General features: G+C 41.8%; 1 protein-coding gene across 4 annotated transcripts in view; it reads left to right on the top strand.

Annotated features, from left to right (window-relative positions):
• The window catches only part of SYN1 (synapsin I), a 120,626-nt gene extending 96,092 nt beyond the window's left edge, over positions 1-24,534 (top strand). Inside the window, exons 6-13 of one of the 4 annotated variants that reach the window (XM_081935652.1) lie at positions 11,528-11,590; positions 16,221-16,363; positions 17,001-17,075; positions 17,288-17,390; positions 18,473-18,622; positions 19,847-19,910; positions 20,025-20,691; positions 22,243-24,534. In XM_081935652.1, the coding sequence (XP_081791778.1) occupies positions 11,528-11,590; positions 16,221-16,363; positions 17,001-17,075; positions 17,288-17,390; positions 18,473-18,622; positions 19,847-19,910; positions 20,025-20,691; positions 22,243-22,270 (1,293 nt within the window). In that variant the 3' untranslated portion in view covers positions 22,271-24,534. Of the gene's footprint in view, positions 1-11,527; positions 11,591-16,220; positions 16,364-17,000; positions 17,076-17,287; positions 17,391-18,472; positions 18,623-19,846; positions 20,692-22,204 lie in introns of all 4 variants that reach the window. The other 3 variants (XM_081935651.1, XM_081935653.1, XM_081935650.1) reach the window with 3 other exon arrangements.
• Positions 24,535-24,809: the final 275 nt, after the last annotated feature.

Raw genomic sequence — 24,809 nt, 5'->3', positions numbered from 1 at the left:
CCTTGTTTCCCTGAGTAGTCTTGTTTCCCTGTGGCTTAATCCCTCTACTTGCTAAGAACTGGAATTTTGGAATTTGTGTCCTGCTTTAACCCTGAAGATTAACTCTTCTGTTAAGAAGTGTTAGTATAAGGAAAGGAAGCTGTTAAATGGGGGAAGTAAATAAAATATTTCCTGTTACAGAAATTCTGAAAATAGTGATAGTAACATTTTTCTCACAAGACTATATTTGATATTAACTAACTGGCTAATACAGGTGCTATTTGTTTAACAACCACTTGTTCAGTGATCGTTTGAACTTGTGACAGTGCTGCACGAGAGGTATTTATGACCAGTCCTTAAACCTCTCTCCATTGCAGCAACTCTGCATTCATGTAGATACCATTTGCAATCTTTGTTAACTTCCTACAAGCAAAGTCAATGGGGAAGCCACAGGTTGCAAATGATGACTACCTAAGGTCCTTGCTTAATGACACTCTGGGGTTCCCTTAATGATGGCAACCAGGAATTGCTGGAACTGCCATCACTAAGTGAGGCCATCAGTTGCACTGCACAACCACATCACTTAGTGATGGAAATTCCAGTTGCTATTATTCACCAAGGACTACCTGTATTTTATATCCAACACTAACATTTGTGGATATCAAAAACCAATTTTTAATTGCATAGTAATGCTCTGCAATCATGTTCAATGCGAAGGATTGTTTTGCAGTCACTGTGAACAAATTCTATAGGATTTCCGTTATTTTGTCATTTTGCTAATCCTAGAAGACATCTAAATAAGAAATATGCTCTTGTAGAAAACCTAAAAAAATGAATGTGCATGCTTCATGTCATTATAAATATTAAAAGACAGATTTCAGAATCAAAGTTTTGAATTTGCAAAATTTGAAAATACTATCTGTATTTCCAAAATGTGTTTCCATACTTCAGTAATGTGAAACTATCTTTTCTGCTAAAGGTCACTTGATCTTTCATGATATTGATTCTTCCTACATTACATGGGCTAGAGGTGACTATAATTCTTGTTTGTTTTTATATAATTTTTATTAAAATTTTCAAACAAGAAGGTAAAAAGTAACAAACTAATATAAAGAAGAAGAAATAACTCATGAAAAATATAAGAAGTGCAAGGAAAGAAAAAAGTTGAAGAAAAATATAAAAGAAAGAAATAAGATAAAAATGGCCTCTGATATTCTTCACAGCAGTTATAAGTACAAATCTGTTTTTAATTTCTCTCTCTAAAGTTTTATATCATAATTGTTCTTTCTATAATCTCTCATGTCTAGTCATATCTCACAAATTCATTGTTCTTATTTTTTTGCAAAATGTCCAATAAATGCAGATGTTTTTCTCTAATGAAAGAAGTCCACCCATTTTAATAAAATCTATCAAGTATGTTTAGAGGATATATATATAAAATTTTGCATTCACCTCACTTCATTTACCAGTTGTACAGGCAGTTCAGATACCATCTTCTTAAACCTGCATTCTTGTATTTTCCCATTACTTCTTCCATCTTTGTTTTCTTTCTATAAAAATTTGATTACGAAGGAATAATTGCATAGTAACTTTGAATGTGGTGCCCGCACCCAAAATGTTGCTCAATTCATTTGTAAAGGTTGAAATCCCCATTACTTACTCTCAATCTATTTCTTCCTTTTTTTAAAAACAAATCTGAATTGAATGAGTAATATTCGAACTGTTTGTTCACTGTTCCTAAAACATAATACCAGGACATGCGTATTGGTAGAAATCTTCCAATGGAATCATTCGAAGTTCAACTGAATCTTCCTGGCAGGAATAATATTTTTCCATTCTTAATGTTGCGTAAGAAAAAAAAAACAATAGGGAACCACAGGAATCTTACAAGTGAAAAGCGTTGTGTAAACATCCTCCAAACAATGTAAAATTCTATGAATGAGGCAGCTGATTTTGGTTTTCCCACAATGAGACACTTTTGGTACACCACTTAGATTTTAGCTAATATTGGTAATAAAGATTGAACATGGATGCATAGATTTCTCGCAGTAAATCAGTCGGGTTTAGAAACACACTGGGACTTTTTACATATTATTTTGTATCTCCACCTATGACCTGAATGTACGTTGGCACAAGTGTAACTTCTGAAGTTGGCTCTCTGAGAGCATTGCACATCCCACATTTGATTTTGGTGGTGCTTCATATATTACAAAATTCATACGTAGAAAGATGAACTTTAGACAGTCATATCTGGTGACTGTACAATGGTTGTGTAACAGGCAAAATCATTTGCATGCTAATTCCATGCTGATGATGAGAGTTGAGGGATTTTGTGATGAATCAAACCTCTGGACCTGCTTTCCTCAACTTTATATCTTTCAATAAGCTGGACTTCAACTTGTGTAATTCCCAGCCAGTGTGACTTTAAGTAAATTCTCCTGAGTTCCCATATGATCTTCTTTAGCAGGGTAAGAAAGTATATTATTTCTTGGTGATAAGAATACAGGTGAAATTGGGGTTCTTTTTCTTTCTTTTACAGAAAAAAAAATAGAAAAATTACAGAATTTTGGGGGAAAGGGAAAAATACATTTAAAAACCCTATAAAAACAAAACAAGTGAACAACAAAAATGGTGAAAACTATATCTGTCAATCAAAACAGATTTCTAAAGTTACCTTAGAAAAAATGTTGTCTAATATTACAAAATGTCAGAAAATCCATAGGAAATTGCCCGGAGTCTCTTTTGATTAAGAGATAAAATTGCCTTTTTAAAATGGATGTCACATAACTCTTGAATCTAATCCTTACTACTTTTCTACTTTTCTCATTCCTCAAAATAATTTTCTTAGCATCGCCCCAGGCCAGAAACAACCATAACTCCTCAAAAAATCAGATTCCAGAGTTTTAGGATTTAACATCTTTAACACTAAAATTTTTCCCCTTAAATCTATTTATCTACTATACCTTTACATATCATTCCAAAATGATATAATAAATCACAGGACAAAATCATATTAATCAGTGAGCCCTCAATTATTTTACATCATCGCTAGAGAAAGTCATTGGGCAAGTATTCTGTCTCCCCTTCCGCAATGTATTGTTTTTATGGTAAGAGAACCTATGGATGAAATGTTGCTAAGACACAGAGAGTTACAAATAGAAGACAATATCATCTGAATGTTTCTTCGGCAGAATTCCATGAATGCAGCTAGACAGTTGCACACTAAAAAAAAATTAAATTATATATCAAGATCCAAAGTCATGGGAAGGCAGCATTGCAAGATTTCTGCTTTCTTACCTGTGCCTTCCTCAAAACGCCTATAAAGATGTTAACATTGTTAGGGTGTAACCTTCTCCCCTTTGGGTAGACCAATATATCCACTCACAATGTAAGATGATAACCTTCACATGATGAGGTATGTTTCACTGAACTTTGTGCCTTAGTGAAGTTATCTGCTAAATTGTCTTCAGTTGAACAATATTCCAACTTTATCAGGCCATCCTTAATGCTTTGTCGAACATTAAGATACCTCAAATCAGTATACTTCGACCTCGTTTTTATAGCTAAACTAGTCGCCATTTTTATTGCTGCCTGATTATCTTCATACACAGTAAAAGGTTCATTGATACTTAATCCTATATCTATAAGCAACTGCTTATAATATATCAGCTCAGTACATGTCAACGACAAACATGAAAACTCAGCTTCCATTGTGGATAAGCTTATGTGTTTCTGTCGTATCGACCTCCATCCAATCAGTACACCACCTAGCATAAAGGCTATGCCGGAAGTTGACTTTCTATTATCTATAGCAGCTGCAAAATTCACATCAGCATAAACAGTCAAAACTAAATCCCTATTTGGTTCTAAATACAATGAATAGTGGATAGTTTTCTTCAAATAACGCAGCACACGCTTTGCTGCTTGCCAATGCCTCTCTGAAGGACTATCATTGAATCTAGCCAGTTGGTTCACACTAAATGATATATCTGGTCTAGACCAATTACTTAGGTACATTAGGCTACCTATCAAAGATTGATAGATTCCCTTATCAAAACCAGTACCCTCAGTTACCTCAGGTTTAAACTCCAATGCCATTGGTGTCTTTGCAGTCTTACATAGCTCCATGCTATATTTCTTAAGCAAATGATTAATTTTACCAGCCTGTGACAGCTTAAAACCTTTACTGGTTCTAACCACGTCTAAGCCCAGATAATGCTTAATTTTACCCAAATTCCGGATTCTAAATTTACTCTCTAATTGTGAAACAATGTCAATAGCTTCCTGTTCAGACCTAGTAATAATAGCTATATCGTCCGTGAACAAAAGCAACAACGAGATCAAACCATTTTTCACCCGTCTAAACAAACAAGGATCAGCCAAACCTGGAATAAATCCCATAGCTTTTAGTTCATTTACTATGCATCTGTTCCACTCAAAACCGGACTGTTTTAAACCATAAAGGCTCTTTTTAAGTCTCCAACAACCAGTCTGGCCATTCGAATCCACACCTGGTGGCATCTTCATATAAATGGTATGCTGCAATGGAGCATGCAGATACGCTGTTTCAACATCAATATGGGTAACATTACACCGATACTTAGCAGCCCACACCAATGCTGCCCTCAACGTAGAGGCTTTCAAGCTCGGAGCAAAAACCTCATCGTAATCCCTCTCAGTTTGGGAAAACCCTTGAGCAACTAAACGAGCCTTATAAATAGCATTGCCAGCAGCATCATTTTTAATTTTAAACACCCATCTACAGCCAATTGCACTCTCCCCTGAAGGGAGCTTAGCTTCCTCATAAACTTTCAATTCCTGTAAGGATTTCAACTCCTTTTCCATAGCTGTCTTCCACAATTTCTTTTCCTTTTCAGGATACAGCCTTAACTCTGCAAAACTAGAAGGTTCTATGCTAACTTGCAATACTACACTGGCTTGGTATCTGTCGGGTGGATGCCTGTCCCTAGTAGACCTCCTAGGCAATACAGGACTTACAGGATCATCCTGTTCCACCTCACGAGTAGATTCTACATCTACATCTTCCTCCCCTTTCAGAGTAATAGATGGACCATCCTGATTCTCTAACTGCTCATTTGGTGTATCGTGATTAACCAAACGATCAACATCTATATCATCACAAACCTTGTGAAACTCTTGTTCTAGCTTCTCCCAACCAACATGTTCTGAAAATTTAGCACTAGCACTGTGCATAATTCTCCGAGTTCCAGGTTCCCAGAACCTAAATGATCTATGATTGGAATTGTACCCAACAAAAACCATCTTCCTAGCTCTGCTTTGATCCTTCCGTCTAGTCTGTGTGGGAATATGCACCCAAGCAGGGACACCAAATGTGTGTAAATAACTCAAATCAGGCTTCCTACCATGCCAAAGAGTATAAGGAATCTTACCAGTGGTTGAGTTAACTACTATGTTCAGAATATGGTTTGCACACATTATAGCCTCACCCCAAAGCTTTTCTGACAAACCAGAATCAACCAGCATAGTTCTGGTCATTGCCTGCAATGATTGACCACGTCTTTCAATAAATGAATTATGTTCTGGCCTGTAGGGGGCAGAACGCCTATGTTCTATACCAGCATTCTCCAACATTGATGTAAACCTATGATTAGTGAATTCAGACCCATTATCAGTGACTAGGCAAAGTACTTTTTTATCCATCTTACGTTCAACAAACTTTAACCATTTAGTAAAATGTTGGAAAGTTTCTGCCTTTGATTTCATTACATAACAGAAACCATACCTAGAATAATGGTCCATAATGCTGAGTATATAGCAGGCACCTCCTAAGCTAGGTTTCTTAGGGCCAATTAGGTCTGCAAACACTACATCCAGTGGTTTAGATGTCTTGAATCCTTGAAACCGGTTTGCAGGGGTAACCTTACTTTTAGCCTGGTTACAGGCATTACAGTTAAGATATTTTGAACAAGGTTTCAAATTGATTCCATTAGATAGAATAACAGTTTGACGTACCATTTTAAAATTTACATGGCCTAAACGTCTATGAAGTAGATGTATACAGTTATCATGGGGCTGTTTATTCTTATAACCAGGTTCAGAACTCGCAATATTTAAAGAGTTCTCATGTAGAATAAATAAATTATTCTCCAAATTGGCAATAACACTATTACCTTCCTTTTCAATAATGCATCTATCATTCTTAAATGTTACTGTAAACCCACATTTCACAAGGTCTTTTACAGATAATAGGTTAAATTTCATTTTAGGTACATATAACATTTCCAATTTTTCATTAATACATGGACAATAAGCTGTACCTTCACCTGAAGCCTTGATTTTCCAACCATTTGCTAAGGAAATGTGCTGTTTGCTAGCCTTCATAGTAACAAACCTTTCTTTAACCTTAGTTATAGAATGGGATGCGCCACTGTCAACCACCCAGAAACTATGGTTTACAGCCTTATCAACCTTAGCTACAGTTACAGTAACATTGTTGCTTTTTCTTTTACTATTAGCAACACTCCTTTTCTTGCTATTTTTACAGTTCTTAGCAATATGCCCCTTACCACCACAAGAATAACATTTCTTAACAAAATTTACAGTTGAAAACTGTGTTTCTTCTTGTGATTGATTGTCTCTGAACTGAACTCTATCCTCTCTTCGTCTGGACTCTTCAAGCAATCTCCCGGTAACCTCAGATAATGTCAGTTCATCACGTGAAAGAACTTCCAATGAGGAAACAAAAGAGTCGTAGCTTTCATCAAGCGATGATAGAATAATATACACCTGTTGAAGCTCAGAAAAAACTAACTCTTTTTCTTGCAAATCCTGCAAAGTTTTCTTCATGAAGTCTAAATGAGCCAACATATCACCACCTTTTTGCAAACGGGCTCTAAACAGTTTCCGTGTGAGATGAATATGAGCACCCACACTGTCCCGAACATAAATTCTCCGCAATGTGTTCCAACACCTAGCAGCAGACTCTTCGCCACGAATATGGACCAGTTGCTGGTCATTCAGTGTTAGTCCAATAATGCAGAGAGCTCTCTCATTGTCCCTGTTAAACTGCGCAATCTTCTTCGCATCCTCATCATCAGCAGGATCCCAACCTGTAACATCTGGTGGGTTCTGAACCACAGACCACAGTCCTTCTCTACGCAGAAGTAGGGAACACTTCAAGGACCAGGAAACATAGTTGGTTCCATCAAACCGGGTAATCATGGAGAGTGCAGCAGAATATTCTTGTGCCATATTCACAAAAATAAACTATCCAAAAAGTGGTGCATAAAAATAAAAATATTAAGGCAGGGTGTCTGGGCCCATAACCAATGTTAGTGGTACTAGTGCAATTAAGCACTAGCAATGAACCCCAGGTCGAGGTTATAACAGAGCAACCCTGTAAAGTATACGCAGCGTGCGATATATAAAGCAACCACACTGAATAATGGATAGTAAAGTAACAAAAATAAACTTTACTTTCTGAAGAATATAGCAAAATCCATAAACACAGCCAAAAAGTCATACACAGAGAAAAACAGTCCAATAACTTACACACAGTAAGTAGTAGCAACAGTAATAACAGTTAGACAGCAGTTATCATACATCAGGCAAGAGAGAGAGAGAGAGAACATCAGCTGCAATTTATATGCTGTAATCTACTAATTAGTAGATCTCCTCTCTTAAAGATATATAACATGCCTTGTGCAATATATTGTCTACCCAACTTGTTGGTTACACCCTAACAAACATCACCTGTGACATTTTGCACAACATATGAAGTGGGCTGCTCAAAATCTAGTAAGATATCGCAGCCTTATGAGATTTTGGAAAATTTAATGAATAACAAGGTTGCGGGGAGGGAACCCTGCATATTACGATGTGGCATTCAGCAGCTAAAAAGGTTTATCGAACCTGTCCTAAGAGAAATAGGGCTTTATATAATGCATATTTCAATTTAATTCAATAGTAAATTGGCAACCCAAGCAGTTAGCTTCCAAATAAATGCAATAAAATCCTGATAAATTGCCCCCTTTGGCAACTCAGCCATAATATTTTACATTATCTGTACTTTCAGGTCCAAGCTCAAAAGCATCCTCTGGGGGAGTACACTACAATAACCTAACCATCACCATGACTTAGGACTGTAATTCCAGGCTCAATTACAGTTGTAAATTGAGGACTACTTGCAAGGATGTCATTACTATTTTGTATTTCTCATTTCCCAGAAGAACATATTTTGAGAGCAGCTTTATTCTCTGCTTGGTATACTGGCAGTATCTGCCTCATCTTGCTGAGAAACACTTAAGCAGGGTTAAGTATGGATGGTACGTTTTTCACTTATTTACACTAGGTATTTAAAAGGTTTGCCCAGGTGCTTATTTTAAAATACAGTTCTGGGTGGCTCACAACAATAATTTCCGAAGTAATAAAACATAAAACTGGCATCTTAATCATTCCCTTAGGATGCCCCAACCCCAAACATCCTCACTCAAACCCAATGCCTGGGTAAAAAGGCAGTCTTTATGACTTCCTAAAAGGCTGGGCACCTGCTCTCCCTCTTGCAGGAGGCTTGTTAGTGCCCTCTTTCTCTCTCTCTCTTCTGTCTCTCCCTGCCTCCCTCCCTCTCCCACCCCTCTGTGTATGAATGTATTCTATAAGGTGACCTGGTAGGCTAGGCAGATACCCTCAGGGAGAAGACCTACAAAGCAGTGATGAAATCTAATTTTTTTTGCCACCGGTTCTGTGAGTGTGACTTGGTGGCAGGGTCGTGTGACTGGGTGGGCGTGCCCAACTTTTTTTCATTTTTAAAGCATTTTTTTCCCCTGCCGGTTTGGGCGAATAGGCAGGAAAAAAATGTTTTAAAAAGTGTGTATGTGGGGAGAAGCTTCCGACGATTGCGCAGATCAGCTGTGAGCCGTGCGATCATCGAAAGCTTTCCCCCCGCTTTTAAAAGCATTTTTTCCCTGCCTATTTGCTGGAACCAACAGAAAAAAAAATGCTTTAAAAAGCTGGGGGGGAAACTTCTGACGATCACGTGGCTCACAGCTGAGCCGCGCGATCCTTGGGAGCTTTTTTTTTTTACTACTGGTTCGCAGAACCAACTACAATCACCCCTACCGGTTCGGCCGGTTCAGATTTCACCCCTGCTACAAAGAACCCAGTCCCATGCCATGTAGGACTGGTATATACTATAGGTCAGTGATGGCAAACCTTTTTTGGCTCATGTGCCATAAGCACTCTGCAAAAAATAACCCTACGAACAAACCAGAAGTCACTTCCGGGTTGCTTGTAGGGCCGATTTTAGCCCTCTGGAGGCTTCAGGGAAGCCTCCTGAGGGCTCCTGAATGCCTTGGAGGGCTAAAATCGGCCCTACAAGCAACCCAGAAGTGACTTCCAGTTTGCTCGTAGGGTCATTTCTTGCCCTCTGGAGGCTCCAGGGAAGCCTCCTGAGGGGTCCTGAATACTCCGGAAGGTTAAACCGGCCCTAGGAGCAAACCGGAAGTCTGTCCCCCTAGGGGCAGTTTTTTGCTTTCCGGAGGCTTCAGGGAAGCTCCTGAAACCTCCGGAGGGCCTCTGGGGGAGCCGGGGGGAGGCTGTTTTCGCCCTCCCCAGGCTCCTATAAAGCCTCTGGAGTTTGGGGAGAGTGAAAAATGGCTTTTAAAAAGGCTGAACTCAGCTTGCCAGCTGACAGGGCAACGCCTCGCATGCCCTGACAAATGGCTCCGCGTGCCACCTGTGGCACGCGTGCCATAGGTTCGCCATCCCGGCTATAGGTATAGTATAAAATGATGAACGCAAATAATAAAAAAACAAAACTGGAGAGTGAATTCAGTTGCAATCCAAATTAAAGTCAGTATCGTTTATCTCACTTGATGTTGCTTTAATTTTCACTGGCCATTGTTTCAATAATGTGCTTATGTGTCCCCCAGAAATACCTTCTAGTTGCATGTTAAACACCAGGAGGGGGGATAATATAAACCTTCACTTTTCCCAAATATTTCCCAGTAATAGGTATGTACTTTAGGCTGCTTCCAGTAAAGCTGGATTTCATGACATACCAAGATAGTCTGTCTACCACAACCAGGACGTTCTTGGCTTTTTTAACAAGAGCTTCTGCCTTCAGTTCAGCTATAGGAAAAAATAGGAAGATAATCAGGGGTGGGCTTCTGGGTGTTTGGGGGACTTCTAGCTAAGATTCTGCGCAGTTCAGAGAACCCCCAAATCCCATTCCTGGCCCCGACCTCCCCTCCCCTCCCAGGAGTCTCCACGTGGCCCGTTTTGGATGCAGGTAAGTGCAGGGCGCGTGTGGAGGCTCAGGGAGGGCCTATTGGAAATTCAGGAAGGCCAGAAACAGCCTCTGGAGCCTGGGGAGGCCATTTTCTCTGTCCTGGAGGCTCGAGGAAAGCTTGCGGAGCCCGGGGAGGGCAAAAACATCTCCCTCCCCGCTATGGCACAGGAGGTCGACTAGGCCACACCCACCATGGCCATGCCCACCCAGCAACCAAACAGAGAACCCCTGGCTAAAATTTTTGAAGCCCACCCCTGGGAAGATTGATAGCAAATTGAGGCATGTAATCAGTTACATTAAAACCCCACTCACGGTAACAGGAAAATTTTATAATCAGAAATAAAAATACAGCAGTTTCTTCCTATCCCATATACTTTGAAGTTCAAACAGATTACTATTATTCTTTACAGTTTACATGCACGATGCATGGTAGTAGTAACTTTTGCAAATCATGGCAACAACTTGAAATTTTCTTTCCTAGTAATACATTTAAGCCTTTCGGAATCCATGGTTCCTGGTGTAAACCTAGTCTGCAGCAAATACATGCACAATTATCAGCAAGAATAACATTTGTGTGTCATATGGAGTATGTTGCAATTGTCTGGAAAAGTAATTCATAAATTAATAAATGGAGCAAATATATTCTTTGGGGTGAACATTTATTTCTTAAAAATTTAGGCTGGATTTCAAGCTGATACATGCAGGTTTATTTAACACTGGAGAGTTGCAACATTACAGATCAAATGTCACTGGTGGAATTTTATACTATTCAGTGTATTTAACTTACAAATCACCAAGTATTAATCATTGGGTTGTAACAAAACAATCAGCTTGTCTGCCTGCCTTGCTTTCCTTGCATTGACTCTCACTTACTTACCCTGTTTCATATTAAGATTGAAAACAATCCATACTTGTTCATTTATTTATTGAGCTTGTTTATTTATTTGTGCATGGCCATTTGGATCATTTTCCTCTGTAAATGAACAGGTACGACATTTTTGGCTCATTTTACTTGGGATCTCTTTTTCTAGCTTTTGGACTTGGGTGGAGAACAGGTCATGTTTTAGGTCATATTAATTCAGAAATGTTGAACATTCAAAAGGGTTTGTAAACTTTTAAGCACCACTGTACATGGCTCCTTGTTTTGCGATGTTCTAATTTCTTTTAATGCAGTGACCTTTTAATGCAGTGACCTTTTAATGCAGTGACCATGATGCCTAATGGCAGTGATTGCCAACATTTGGTGATTCTTCCTTCTTCTTCTTCTTCTTTTTTCAGCTGACATCCTCCAAATACCCCGTGGTGGTAAAAATGGGACATGCTCATTCTGGAATGGGAAAGGTGAGGTATAAAAGTTCTCAAAAAAACTGAGCCAGAATACTCTCGGGCATACTCACAAACCACCATCAATAAAATGCACCCAGATATTCCTTTGTGGCACATTAATGTAACCCTTTCGCTAAAGGTCGTTTCCCACTTGCGTTTAACCATGGCATAAACATCTTGTGGTAGCAACAATCTTTTTTTTCCTACCGTGTTTCATGATCTTGTCTTCCTATTGTCTCCAACTCTGAAATGGGCTTTCTCAGCCATCCTTAATCATATTAGGATTAAAGTAGCATTTCCCTATTCTTTTGTCACCATCCAAGAGTAACCCCAAAGTACTATATTCTGTAGGATCACCCATTACCTCAGAGTATGATTATCAGTGGTTCAGCAAAAGGAGGCTCATTTGTTCTGATGTCCTTTGTCTAGCAGGCATAGCCTTAACATCAAAAATAATTCAGCTTTTGAGGTATTTTTTTCTCAAGCAGTTTTTCACTGTAGCATAGCATTTCCCCAATAAGTGTTAACCCCAAGTTTACAAGCTCAGCTCTGTGAACTTAATTAGTACTCTCCCACCAGTGTGACAGCTGCCTGAAATTGGCCAGACTTCAATTAGAAGTTGAAGCCTTTTGCTCTTAAGTGCTAAGGTAAAGGTTCCCCCTGCACATGCGTGCTAGTCCTTCCCGACTCTAGGGGGCGGTGCTCATGTTAGTTTCTAAGCTAAAGAACCAGCGCTGTCCGAATACGTCTCCGTGGTCATGTGACTGGTATGACTAAACACCGAAGGTGCACGGAGTGCTGTTACCTTCCCACCAAAAGTGGTCCCTATTTTTCTACTTGCATTTTCTACATGCTTTCGAACTGCTAGGTTGACAGAAGCTGGGACAAGTAACGGGAGCTCACTCTGTTACGTGGCGCTAGGGATTTGAACCGCCAAACTGCCAACCTTTCTGATCGACAAGCTTAGTGTCTTAGCCACTGGGCCACTAGTGATTACTCACTTTCAAATTGCTAGGTTGGCAGAAGCTGGAACATATGATGGGAGCTTCTCCTGTTGCATAGTAGCACTTGTTATGTGGCGCTAGGGATTTGAACTGCTGAACTGCCGACCTTCTGATCGACAAGCTCAGCATCTTAACCACTGAGCCACTGCATTCCATCTCTTAAGGGCTAGTACCTTCTCAATGTTTATTCCCCACTTTACTGTGTGCCTCTTTACTCACTTGTAATCCCTTCCACTCCAATGAATAAAAATTCAAATTCCATATAGGTAGTGTACCCATTATCCACTTTTCCAGTTGTCCCTGCTATCTTTTCCCTGTCCAGATATCTGGTAATCCTACCTTGGAGGGGAGTCATGGGGTTGGCAGTGATCTGAAACTGAGGCAAAGAGCCAGGCACAGGGACACTCAGTGGGGTCAACCATTTTCACCCTGTTAAAATGTTCTGCTCACTCAAAGCATTTTGACTCAGCAGTGGGGAGAGGGCCCGCAAGGCAACTCAAAGGTTGTTTTTTTTTAAAAATGATCTAGATTAATTAGTTTGCCTTCATCTTTGTTTATCTCGGTATCTGTTACATGCTGATCACTTAGATCCCTGCTCTGCCTGGAATGCAAAGTTTATTACCTAGGACACAGAGCTGCTAAGCTGCTGCTTTGTGTCTCTTCCCAAGTTGCAAGTAACAGTATGTTCTTTTCCTCTTTCCTAGGTTATTTTCATTATTGAGATAGAAACCCATTAGATTGTAGAGCATTCCGGTTTTGGCTCTGAGGTCCACATTTCCTCTCCTTTTCAGGGGGCAATTGTGGGAAGAATAGTCTTTCCTCCCAATGACATCTGTCCCAATTAGCCACAAATAGATCTTCAGCGTTAAAATATCTCCCAGCAGCTCCAGCTGCAATTTATAGTGGATTCCTCTTTTGTTTAGGAACAAGTATAGAAATGGATTTTGTTTGTTTCTTTGTTTAACTGTACTTTTGACATAGCCCAGTCCTGGAGGCCTTGGGCACCATAAAACCACAAATAAAGGCCAAAACAAAAAGAACCCACAGTATAACAAAAACACCACGAGAAAGCAAAAGCAAACTCAAGATAGCTACCCACAACCATCCAACTGGGACCAAAGACTTGTTAGAATTGAGCTTTTGGGTTGTTTCCAAAACATCTGTAAAGTGGTGGCTGAAAAATTCTGTAGGGAGGGTATTTCCACCAAGAAGGCCTGCTATCTGATCCATACCTGCTTTACCTCACAAAATGAGGGTGGGGGGTGGGGGTGGGGGTGGCAGATCCTCTCTAGACGAGCATACTGGATGAGTACATTTGGCTGGAGAGCTGTTGCCTGATGTTTGTGAAAACAGCAACAGCGAGAAACAAAAATAAAGGAAGAAAAGTTGACACAAACAGAAGAGAAACAAACCCACACAATCCAGGCAATTTCACTCATTGTTGATAAAGGCCTGGGGGAAGTCAAGTCTTTAAGGCCGTTCAAAGCACCAGCAGGATGGGAGCCATCTGGATCTCAGGGAGCTCAGGCTTCATTCCAATAAGCAAGTTATACGATAGAGAATGGGCATTTCTGGCATCCTGATAGAGGGTTTTATTCAATCAAAGGAATTCAGAGAGCGCCAACCCTGCCAGATTAAATCAGGCAGGTTGATACTATGAGAGATATGTGGTTCCTTAGATAATCGGGCCCTGTGCCATGTAAGGCTTTAAAACAGTGGTTCTCAACGTAGGGCCCAGGCCCCATGGGGGGGGGGAGCAATTTGATTTTTAATGGGGGGCAATTTGAACCTTGTTTAAACCAAGTTAATGACCTTTTACGCTTCCTCGCTTGAATAGAGTTCACTTTTTGAAAAAAGTAAGAATTATATGTCACGGGGGAGCATCAGGATTTTAAAGATGCTTAGGTGGGGCATGCCCCCAAAAGGGTTGGGAACCACTGCTTTAGAGTTATTATCCAGTACCTTGAACCACGAAGGTACATCAGTATACCAAGGCATGCCCATCATCGCCATCACTGCTGCATTCTGGACCAACTGAAAATTCTGAATGGTCTTCAAGGGTAGCACTGTGAAGAACATGCTACAGTAGTTAGGCCATGAGGTGACCAGGACATCAGTGTTGTGGTCCGCCGACGGTCTGCGGACCTGGCAGCAGAGTTGTACAATGAAGAGGTTGGGGAGGAACATGGACCAGACTACACGTGTGCTTTTTACTGTATCAGGAAGCCTAGGTCAGAACAATCAGTGACTATCTGAAGAGCTTCCAATTCTAGGAAAGGACAGAACTGGGGCACCAGATGAAGCTGTGCAAAGTCTTCCTGGCTAAGGCTACAACCTGCTCCTCAAGCAGGAGCCATGAGCCTAGGAAGATTGCACACTCTTAAATGGAGAAATGCAATCCCATCTCCAGTCAGAGATGGAATATCTCTAGATCTGATAGACCAAATACTCATAGCCACTTGATTTTGGTGGGATTGAGTCAGAGAGGGTCCCTCCCTGTCCAAATCTGCATAGCTTCCAGTCACAGGGATAGAACATCTTACTGGACCAATCCAGAGTCATCAATGTACCAAACATTAAACCAGTGGATGACTTCACACACTAACTGAAAAGGAGATGAGAAGAACGGAGCATGTGAGTTCCCACAAAAGAGGGGCCAAGATAATGATTTCTTTCTCCTCTTCCACTAACAATATCAACAGGAATTGGCCCAGAGAAAGAAAGAGAACCATGTGTCTCCATTCCCCAGCCCATGAAATTGACTTAGAAGGCTATAATATTGATAGCTACTAAAACAGGGGAATCAAATTTGCATCATGTGCTGGCCACCCCCACCCCCTTTTTAGCAAAGGGAAAAGTCACGATACATCACATGATGATGTGATGCTACAAGTTTGACACCCTTGCACTGAAAGATCAAGAGCACAAAGGATGGATGCACCATCTTCATCCTGACTCCATAAGTCATCTACATCAATGGCCAAAGCTGTCTCGGTACTAAATTCCAGCCTGAAGCCTGACAGAAATGGGCTCGGATAATCCATTTCCTCCAGGTTTTCATTAACTGCAGACTGATTGCTGTGTCAACAACTTTTCCCAAAAAGGGAAGGTTGGAGACTGAATGATAGATATCAGAAACCCATTGGGTTCAAAGATGACTGGCATCATTGACTCTTCTAAGGCAAGAGGCATCATCTCCCTTGTCAAAGAGGCTGACAATACAGAATAGATAAGGATTTCTGCTAATTTTTGATGGCAGGCTGAATCCATGAGAAAATGATGTCAGTAGGTGTTCCCAAATAAAAAGCTTCCAGCACTATCTATTTAAATTATTATGTGGTTGGTTTTTTTTGTGTGTGTGTGTGTATTTTCATGCTTAACATTTTGGGGGAAATAAATAAATAAATAAATAAATAATAATGGGCTACAGGTGGAAGGCACTATTATATTCCTGTATGATGCGATCAAATGAGGAAGAGAATTTCACACAATAAGCCTCATGAGGAAATACGTAAAACATGCAATTTGGGAGGGTAAATCAGATTTTAACAAGGTCAAAATTCAGTTGCTGAAATGTGGTTGATTTAGGCTTATTTGCTTATATTTGATACAGTAAATGCAAAGGCTTCTGTTTGTTACAGGTCAAGGTGGAGAACCAGTATGATTTCCAGGACATAGCCAGTGTAGTAGCTCTCACCAAGACCTATGCCACCTCAGAACCTTTTATTGATGCCAAGTATGATATCCGTATACAAAAGATTGGCAATAACTACAAAGCCTACATGTGAGTCTGGTAAAATTTCCCCCGTGTTTATATCTCCTTACTCTTAGCAAATGTTGCAACTTCCCCCTAGAAGCTTCTTGACCTGCACTTGATCCCTCCATTACTTAAATCAACTTCCTTTCTACTTTGCCTCCTCCCGTCAGCAGAATGATGTCTTCCATTAAGCTTTATTGATCCTGGTCAGCATTTTCAAGTCACTTTCTAGAAACAATCCTGGAAGAGGTGACCATATGCAAACGTTTGGGTCTCGCATCTTTAATAAGTGATCTACATGGAATTTTGGCAAGCACACATTGTCATATAAAATTGAAATACCTACATTCTCTCTCTCTTTTTTTTTTTTTTCAAACTACGAGAGATATGTACCACCCTGCTCCTCTCCCTCCCTCTTTTGGACTTTGTATGTGCTCTATCTCTGAGTGAAAGTTTAGATTGTACCTGCTTTGAGGACTCAGTTTCTCGAAACACAAATTTAATTTAATATACCCTTTATCGGACAAGCCTTATTTGAATTCCCCCTTCTCAATCTTTATCAGTCTCTTTCCTGATTTTATAGACCTCCTTTTTCAAGGAAATGTTTGCTCTGGTTTCTCCCTGGATCTTTTAATACCCATAATGTCCTCTTTCCCCCTGGCAGGAGGACCTCTGTTTCAGGCAACTGGAAAACCAATACTGGCTCTGCCATGTTGGAGCAAATAGCTATGTCAGATAGGTGAGTGGCATGGATGGGGAAATATGATTGGGTAGATAGAAGGGATTATAAATAAATGCTTAGAATAGGAGGACTCTTCCTCTCTATGGCTTCCCAAGCTCTTCTCCTGGCTAAATACATCTGAGTGAAAGTGATAAAATTAGGAGGGCTCTGTACTTGTGTTACATTTATAATTTTGTCTCTGGTCTTGATTTTTTCCATTCCTGCGGTAGGTACAAGCTATGGGTGGACACTTGTTCAGAAATTTTTGGTGGTTTGGACATCTGTGCGGTAGAAGCTCTACATGGCAAGGATGGACGTGACCACATTATTGAGGTGAGTTGCTGGGAATGCTTATATTTTAACAAATATACCAGGGAACACAAACCTTCTAAAAAATTATTAAAAGAAGGGAAGATTAGAATTTATAAGGTAAAGAGACAGGTTAAAAGTTTCTTTTTAAATTGAGGATTTTTAAGCAAATCAGCTCTTTTTAACAGGTTGGTTCTGGAAATAATGAAACCTCAACATGCATGTGTTTTAGGGACAGTATTGTACTCTCTCAGGCCAAAGAGATTTGAGTTGAAATCCATTTTCAGCTGCGATGCTCACTAGATGGCATCAGGCCACTCTCTGTCCCCCTTTCCTCAAACAGTACAGCATTAATTTAGTGTGTCAGGGAATCTCTATCATTCCTATTGTTGTAGAAAACCTTATGGATATTTACTGAAAAGGTTTGGGGAATGGTTTGGAAGAACCTTGACCCACATTAAAAATAAATGTTTTTTATTAATATTCAGAATATATAGTTCAATGTGTCTTGGAAAGCTCAACCATGATAAAACAACTGGTGGTTAATATCAAGGTCCTTTGAGACATAAAGATATATATCACTCTGCTTCTACTGCATTTTCCTATGTTTTGAGTGAATGTATATTTTGTCTATTGATGATGGTTTTCCATGTTACAGGCAGTGGGACAAACTGGCTTAGTTCCAGTTACTTCCTGGCTACATGGATCAGACTGTATTCTTTGAGTCACCATCCGTTGCACCATGTGGTTTTGTTAACATTATCGCTTAGTGTTTATACACACAGCACACGTAATCCTTCCAACGAATACCCTGTAATGGTGGTTATCTGTTATTATCTCCATTCTGAAGATGATTATCTTCTGTAGGGAGAGGGGCTGTCAGAGGAAATACATTCTCTGGATGTTATCCATATTTCATATTATCTATTTGTTTTCATCCCAAGTTGAAACTTCTGCTATTAATTTGCTAGTGCCATTAAGTGTTTAAAGTAGGCATTTAAAAAACAACAATAACGTCATTTCCTGCAGAAGGTCTTGGACTAATTCACACATGTTCTACTTAAGGGAAACAGCTCACTTCCTGTTTGTTCTTGTTCTTTCCTCAGGTAGTGGGATCATCCATGCCTCTGATTGGAGACCATCAAGAGGAAGATAAGCAGCTGATTGTGGAGCTGGTACTGTCACGCATGGCCCAGGTCATTCCTCGTACCCCCGTGCCCTCCCCTGTGCGCTCTGCCTCAGGACAGCATGCCCAGGTATTACGACTTTGTTTTTCATCATAAACACAACAGCAGTCATTCCCCATTCTTTGTTTTTCCCCTGCAGTTTATGTTTAGTCACTGCTTACTAGAAGTTGAAGGAAAGGAATCAGAGGGAGGAGGAAATCCTGGCTCAGAGCAGCAAACTGTCATAGTGAAGTTTACAGATTGCGGCAAGAGTAATGGGGAACTAAGCACAGGTTGCCTGCATTAGGACCAGGGTTATTATCTATATTTTCTAATTGAAGTTGTTGAGTCAAAAAGATGCAGAAGATTGCAGCATGAGGGACTCTTTGATTTTGATAATTTTGATAATAAAAACTTTTATTTTTGATAATGGGCAATTAGATGGCTTAGGAAAACCTATACAATGAAGTCAAAGTCAACATTTCTTTCTAACTATTTGATCTCAAGCACCTGGTGTTCTTCTCTAGTGCTGTAGAGATTTCATTTAAATGCCATGGATAGTAAACATTGGTAGATTGGTCTAACTTCGAATTTGTCCAATCTCAAGATCTTAAGAGCAACTGGATGCACTCCAGGGTTCTGTTTCCCACAGTAATTGCCAGCTAGAGGCCACTGTGAAATTCACAAGTGCCACCAGATCCTCCTATTCATGGTTCTTAGCAATAGGCATTCAGAGGCGTACTGCCTCTAATTCTAGAAGAATATAACCCTCTCAAGTAAAATGGCTATCCTTTGTCTAATGTTCCTTAAAAACCATTGAAGTTGGTGGCTTCTATAACAGTTTGTGTTATGAAGAAGAATGCTTCTCTTGTGTTTTGAAGCTTTTCTTTACCTAAATTGCTATCATCACATCTGTCAAAACAAATTTCAGCGGTTTAGAGACACTCCCCACCCCAACCCCATGTATAGCCATGCATCTGGGAAAAAGGAAGGGCAAGGATAACTGTCTGTTGGTCAAGCCATTCCTCATGTTTTGTGAAGATTTTATATGGTTCCCAGTATTGACGGGCTCCAGTGGAGAAAGATTCCTCCATGTGTCATCTGTTCATTTCTTTTTTTGGGGGGAGGGATTGAATGTCTGAATGGGCAGCTGACTAGGGAAAGATTTAGAGACATTCTTGTATTGCATGGCCAATGCTGCAAAGAAGGTAGAATATCGCAGAAATAGGAAAACTATAGCTGGGCAGGATGGGATAAAAAGAAAGAAGGATAATTTTGATGCATGCGCCTGCTTTTGTTTGTTTTCGTTCATAGGCTCAGTCAGCTCAAGCTGGACAGAGACAAGGCCCTCCAGCCCAACAGAGACCTCCACCCCAAGGTAAATTATGCTTTGGGGGAAATTGTGGTTCAGGTGGGAGGCATCAGACCTTTTTGTTGAAAGGGAATTTTAGCATATCAAGAAGGCTAAAACAGTCTTCCCTCTGTCTTCCAGGAGGACCTCAGCAGCCGCCTCCAGGCTCCCAGCGCCCTCCGTCTCAGCAACGCCCCCCTCCCCAAGGCCAGCAACTCTCAGGCCTTACCCCACAGCCCAGTGGTCCCGCAATGGGCCAGCGTCTGCCCAGTCCCACCACCCAGCAGCCCCCACCACAGGCTCAGCAACGTCCTGCAGGGCAGCGCCAGCCTGGGCCTGGAGTCCAACAGTCTCGCCAGCAGGGGCCACCCTCTGCTCCACAGTCCCCCCAGCCTCAGAGAGGGCCGAGCCCCAGTGGCGGAGGACAGCAGCAGCAGTGGCAGCAAGGTTCCCCCCAGCAGCAGCGGCCCGCAGGGGCTGCCCTAACCAAGACAGCATCTGGGGGCCTCTCAGGGCAACAGCAGCAGGCCCAGCAGGCCCAGCGCCCTCCAGCGGCTGGCGGTCAACCACGGCAGCATCCACGGCAGGGTAGTCAAGGGGGCCTGACCCAGCAGCGCCCACCGGGAGCAGGAGCACAGCAGCAGCGCCCAGCACCACCTACTACCCAGCAGCCGAGGCCCAGTACTCAGGGGCAGGGTCCTGGTGGCCCCGGGCAACAAGGGAACCGCCCTCCACCAAGCCAAGGAAAGCCACAAGTTGCCCAGAAACCCAGTCAGGATCTGCCTCCTCCACCCCAGCCCCAGCTGAAGTAAGCGTTGGACTCTTGGGTTCTCTGTGAAGGGAGCATGGTTAGGCAGGCTTCAAGACTTAATTTTCGCAATGTGGGGTTTTTGTTCCTAGCTAAACAGGGGTTTGGTAGGTTGCCACGGTGATCTGGTAACCTCAGACACTTAAGGGCACAAGCCGTGCTACATGCACTTTCCCCTCACACCAATTCAGGATCACTTTTGCAAATTCAGTGTGTTGTCATTTTGTGTCCTTTTCACTTTTGTCAAAGTTCACCCAGGGGCTAGGGGAAAATATTAGATGAGGGATGATGAGGTGCAGTAGGATGACAAGGCAGGGAAGGGAATGAAAAGTCACTTGCTTATAAGAAATTCTTCACTGACATCATCACTGCTGTCTTGCTTTTTTGTTTGCTTTTGTTTGCCACTGTGAGAACTAGACACTACTTTTCGGTGGGATTCACTCGCCTTCCCTACCAGTTCGCAAATGTGAGCGTGTGCCTTACATTGGGGCGGGTGGGCGGAGCCTCCCGCAGCCGCCGCTACCGGTTTACCCGAACTGGAGAGAACCGTCTGAATCCCACCTCTGATGCAAATCCCCCCCACCCCGCACCCTGCTTTAAGATATCACATTCCTGAGTTGAAAATTGAAAAAATGATTTTTTTAAAAAAATAAAGTACGCTCTAAAACCCCCTAACTGCAGTATATAAATCAAACCTTGCAGGCTAAATTTGAAGCTGAGGGGTTAGCATAAATTTAGGAAAGATGTATTTCATCATCATCCCTTGTGCTGCCTGTGACAAGTGTTTCTTTCCGGTGGCCGTCTTATCAGGGGTGGCATGGAAATGGAGATGAAAGCGAGAGCAGAAAGGAGTAACCCTCACTTTCAATTGGCTTCGCCAGTTATGGCAGTTGTGGGAGGTCAGTTCTGTTGAGATCAACAGGAAGATTTTTTTTTTTAAACAGAGAAGCAGTTACATACGAGGGCAGCAGCACTTAGGGCTTCCGAAAAGCACTTCTTGCTGAATAACGTCTTCAGATATTTGCTACAGCTTTTCGTCAGCCCAAGCTTGCCAAAATCACACAGAGAGTTCATGCTCCTCTGCTCTCAATTCAACAGGATCTACCCATAATGAAAAGAATTGGAATAGGGTGGGGGGGGGGAGGAGTTTCAATTAGAAGAAAATGCCTGAGAATTTCCCTCTTCCCTCGTGTTTTCCTGCTGCAGGATCATTTCCCTAGTCTTCCCCTACTGGATGCACCCTCCTTTGAAGTATTAAATTAGGGCTGGAGTGGGGGGGGGGGGCAATGAGGCCTCTCAATGGCCTTGCCCCCTTTGTGGCTCTTGTGCTTGCTTACCCTACTCTAGAGAAGGAGGGCAGTGCTTCCTAAACTCCCTTTTCTTCTCTCCCAGCATTTCAGACAAAGCAAGTTCTGTTGCCTGACCTGATTTTAATAGTGTCTTTCTCATTTCTCCTCTCCGTCTACCCCTCCCTTCTTTCCTGCCCCCCCATTCCTCCCTCACTGTTCCTTAGCAAATCCCAGTCTCTGACCAATACCTTCCCCCTTGCAGAGGCACCGATGCCGCGGGGCAGCCTTAGTCAGGATGAAGTGCGCGCTGAGAGCATCCGCAGCCTCCGACAGAGCTTCGCCAGCCTCTTCTCCGACTGAGAGACTTCCCCTCTATACTGCGACCCTTCACTTCCCCGGGCCTAGATCCCTTTCCCTGTCTTCTGAGACTCTGTCCCTTTATTGCTTCGACCCCCCCCCCCCCCCCAATGGGAATGCTCTTCCAAAACGAATCGGTTTATTTGCTTATTTTTAATCCCACCTTTTTTCTTTTGAAGAATTTCGCCTGTCCTCCCCTCCATTAACGGCAACCCCCTTGGAAAGGGGGAAGCAATTCATATATCCCTGGAGATCCCTGGTAAAAGGAATGGCACTTGCTGGAAATGGTCAGAGCTAGAAAATGGGTTGATATTAAATCCCCGGGAATACTCAGGCTTTTGAGGCCTGAGGTCATTCTGAATGTAAAGATGGATGGTTGCTTTAAAATTAATTTGTAATTATTTATTAGATTTATACAGCTGCGCATATCACATATGTGCCTCTGGGTGGCTTATATTGAAGAAATTATCTGTACAGAGCAATTATATGGAGAGCGAGAGACAGACAGACAGACAGACAGACAGACAGACAGACAGACAGACAGACATATACATGTGTGTGACAGACAGACATATACATGTGTGTGTCTATGCACACATCAAAACACAACCTTCTCTACCCTAAATGAAATAAGAACTACACAGTCTTCTGGGCAGAAGGGTCTGTTTATGTTCCTTTAAAATCCTAAATCTTCCCTCTGCCCCTATCCTTTGTTCCGGAACCTATTTTTTTGCTCTGTTTTGTATCCATTTCTGCAGAATATACTATCCCCATGCAAATTAAACCTGCCAGTTATCAGAGAGCTTCCTTCCTTCCTTCCATCAGGATCTCCCTTTTCATCTGGAGGCTGCAGATTTCTCAAGTCCACAACTCTTCTATATAAATATGCAAACTTTATGCCTGGTTCTCTTCTCCCAGCCTAGAGGTCCCCAGGCTTGGGAAAAAAGGGAGAGGAGAGGGGTCTCCAGGGATCTCTGTACATAGCATGAGGGAGGGGACTTCTCCTGGGGCCCATGTCTGTGTTTGTGGCCACAAAGATGTCTATGTTGCTGTTTGTGAATAAGCGAGTCAATTGCCACTTGCCCTTTGCACAATCCTGTTGTCCCCACTCCTTAGCTGCCCGCTTCCAACTCTTGTTGCCTTGGCTGCAGGTTCCGCCCCCACTTCAGCAATGTGCAACTTTCTTCCCATGCGTTTTGGTAACCGTATACTTGGCAAGCCTTAATCTAGACACACACCTCCTTTCCATCCTACCTCACACTGTTTCCCCCCCTAGTTTTTCCCTAGTAGCACTGCAGAAAACTCCCAGTCTGTCACTCCACTATAAGCTTCAGCATCTACTGATCATCAGGAAGGTGCTGGGCAGGGCCAATGAGGTACTTTATCCTCAAACCTTTTGCTAAGCTGGTTTAGAACCCAGTCGTCATGGAGGAGAGACAGTTGGCCAATACTTTTGAGTTTGTGGTGGAGAATGCAGTTGTTTTTGTTATGCCCATTTTCTGTTCTTCCTCCCATTTGGCCAATCAAATCTATCAGCTCTTTTCCCAAAACAGCCATAGTACTGCCACTATAGCCAAGGGATGCTTTTGCTATTTTGATGACTGAAGAAATAAAACTTCTTCCCCGATGAACACAAGGGGTTCACATCCAAAAGAAGAACTTGGTCCCCTTCCTTCCCCCCCTTGTATATAACTCAAGAGAGAAACCCCCCACTCTATTTTTGTGATTCTCCTTTATCCCTAAAGCTGTGTCAATTACTCTTGTCCCCTTCTTTGAAAGATCATGGGGACAGTGCCACTTAACGCGTGATGGTCTGATACTGCAAAGTCGCGTGTTGTAGCTGTGTTGTGACATGATGCTTTGAGCTGTGTTTGCAACTTAACTGTCAGGTTGGGGGGGGGATGCAGCAGAGGCTCAATTCCTGTGTATTACACCCCCTTTCCATTCTTCAGCCTCTTCTCCCCAGAGATCTATTCCTTTGCCACGAAGAGATCTGGGAAGGACAATTTAAAGTGCTAACTTGGTATCTTTGTTATTTATTCTTGTCTGGAAAGTGCATCCCCCTCACGCACACTATTTTTGTGGGAATAGAGGCCTTTCCTATTGCTGTGATTCTGTCTCTGTGAATCAAAATTTCAATGGATCAGTGATGTAAAAGAACATAAATAAATAAATATATCTATATTAAAAATCCAAATGCTTGCTGGAAAAATGCATGTTCTGTCACCGGAATGAAATCAATGCACACATACAGACACTACATATGAAGAGATATGAAGAGAAAGGGGTATGATGACATCAAAATGGAGAAGTGAGTAGATGAAAGCAAGTATATGTAGTACGGGAAGAAAGGGGTGTGGATTTTCTTTTTCTTTTTTGTGACTTCAAGGATTCAACAACAGTTTTGATGCAATCTGTCCCTGCTGATGAGCTTCCCAATGCACATCTAGGTCCTGTTGAGCCACAGAATGC

Source organism: Natrix helvetica (genome assembly GCF_964273705.1).
Source record: "Natrix helvetica genome assembly, chromosome: 1".
Classification (NCBI taxonomy): domain Eukaryota; kingdom Metazoa; phylum Chordata; class Lepidosauria; order Squamata; family Natricidae; genus Natrix; species Natrix helvetica.
The sequence above is the reverse complement of the archived record's forward strand: the minus strand, read 5'-3'. Positions and strand labels throughout refer to the sequence as shown.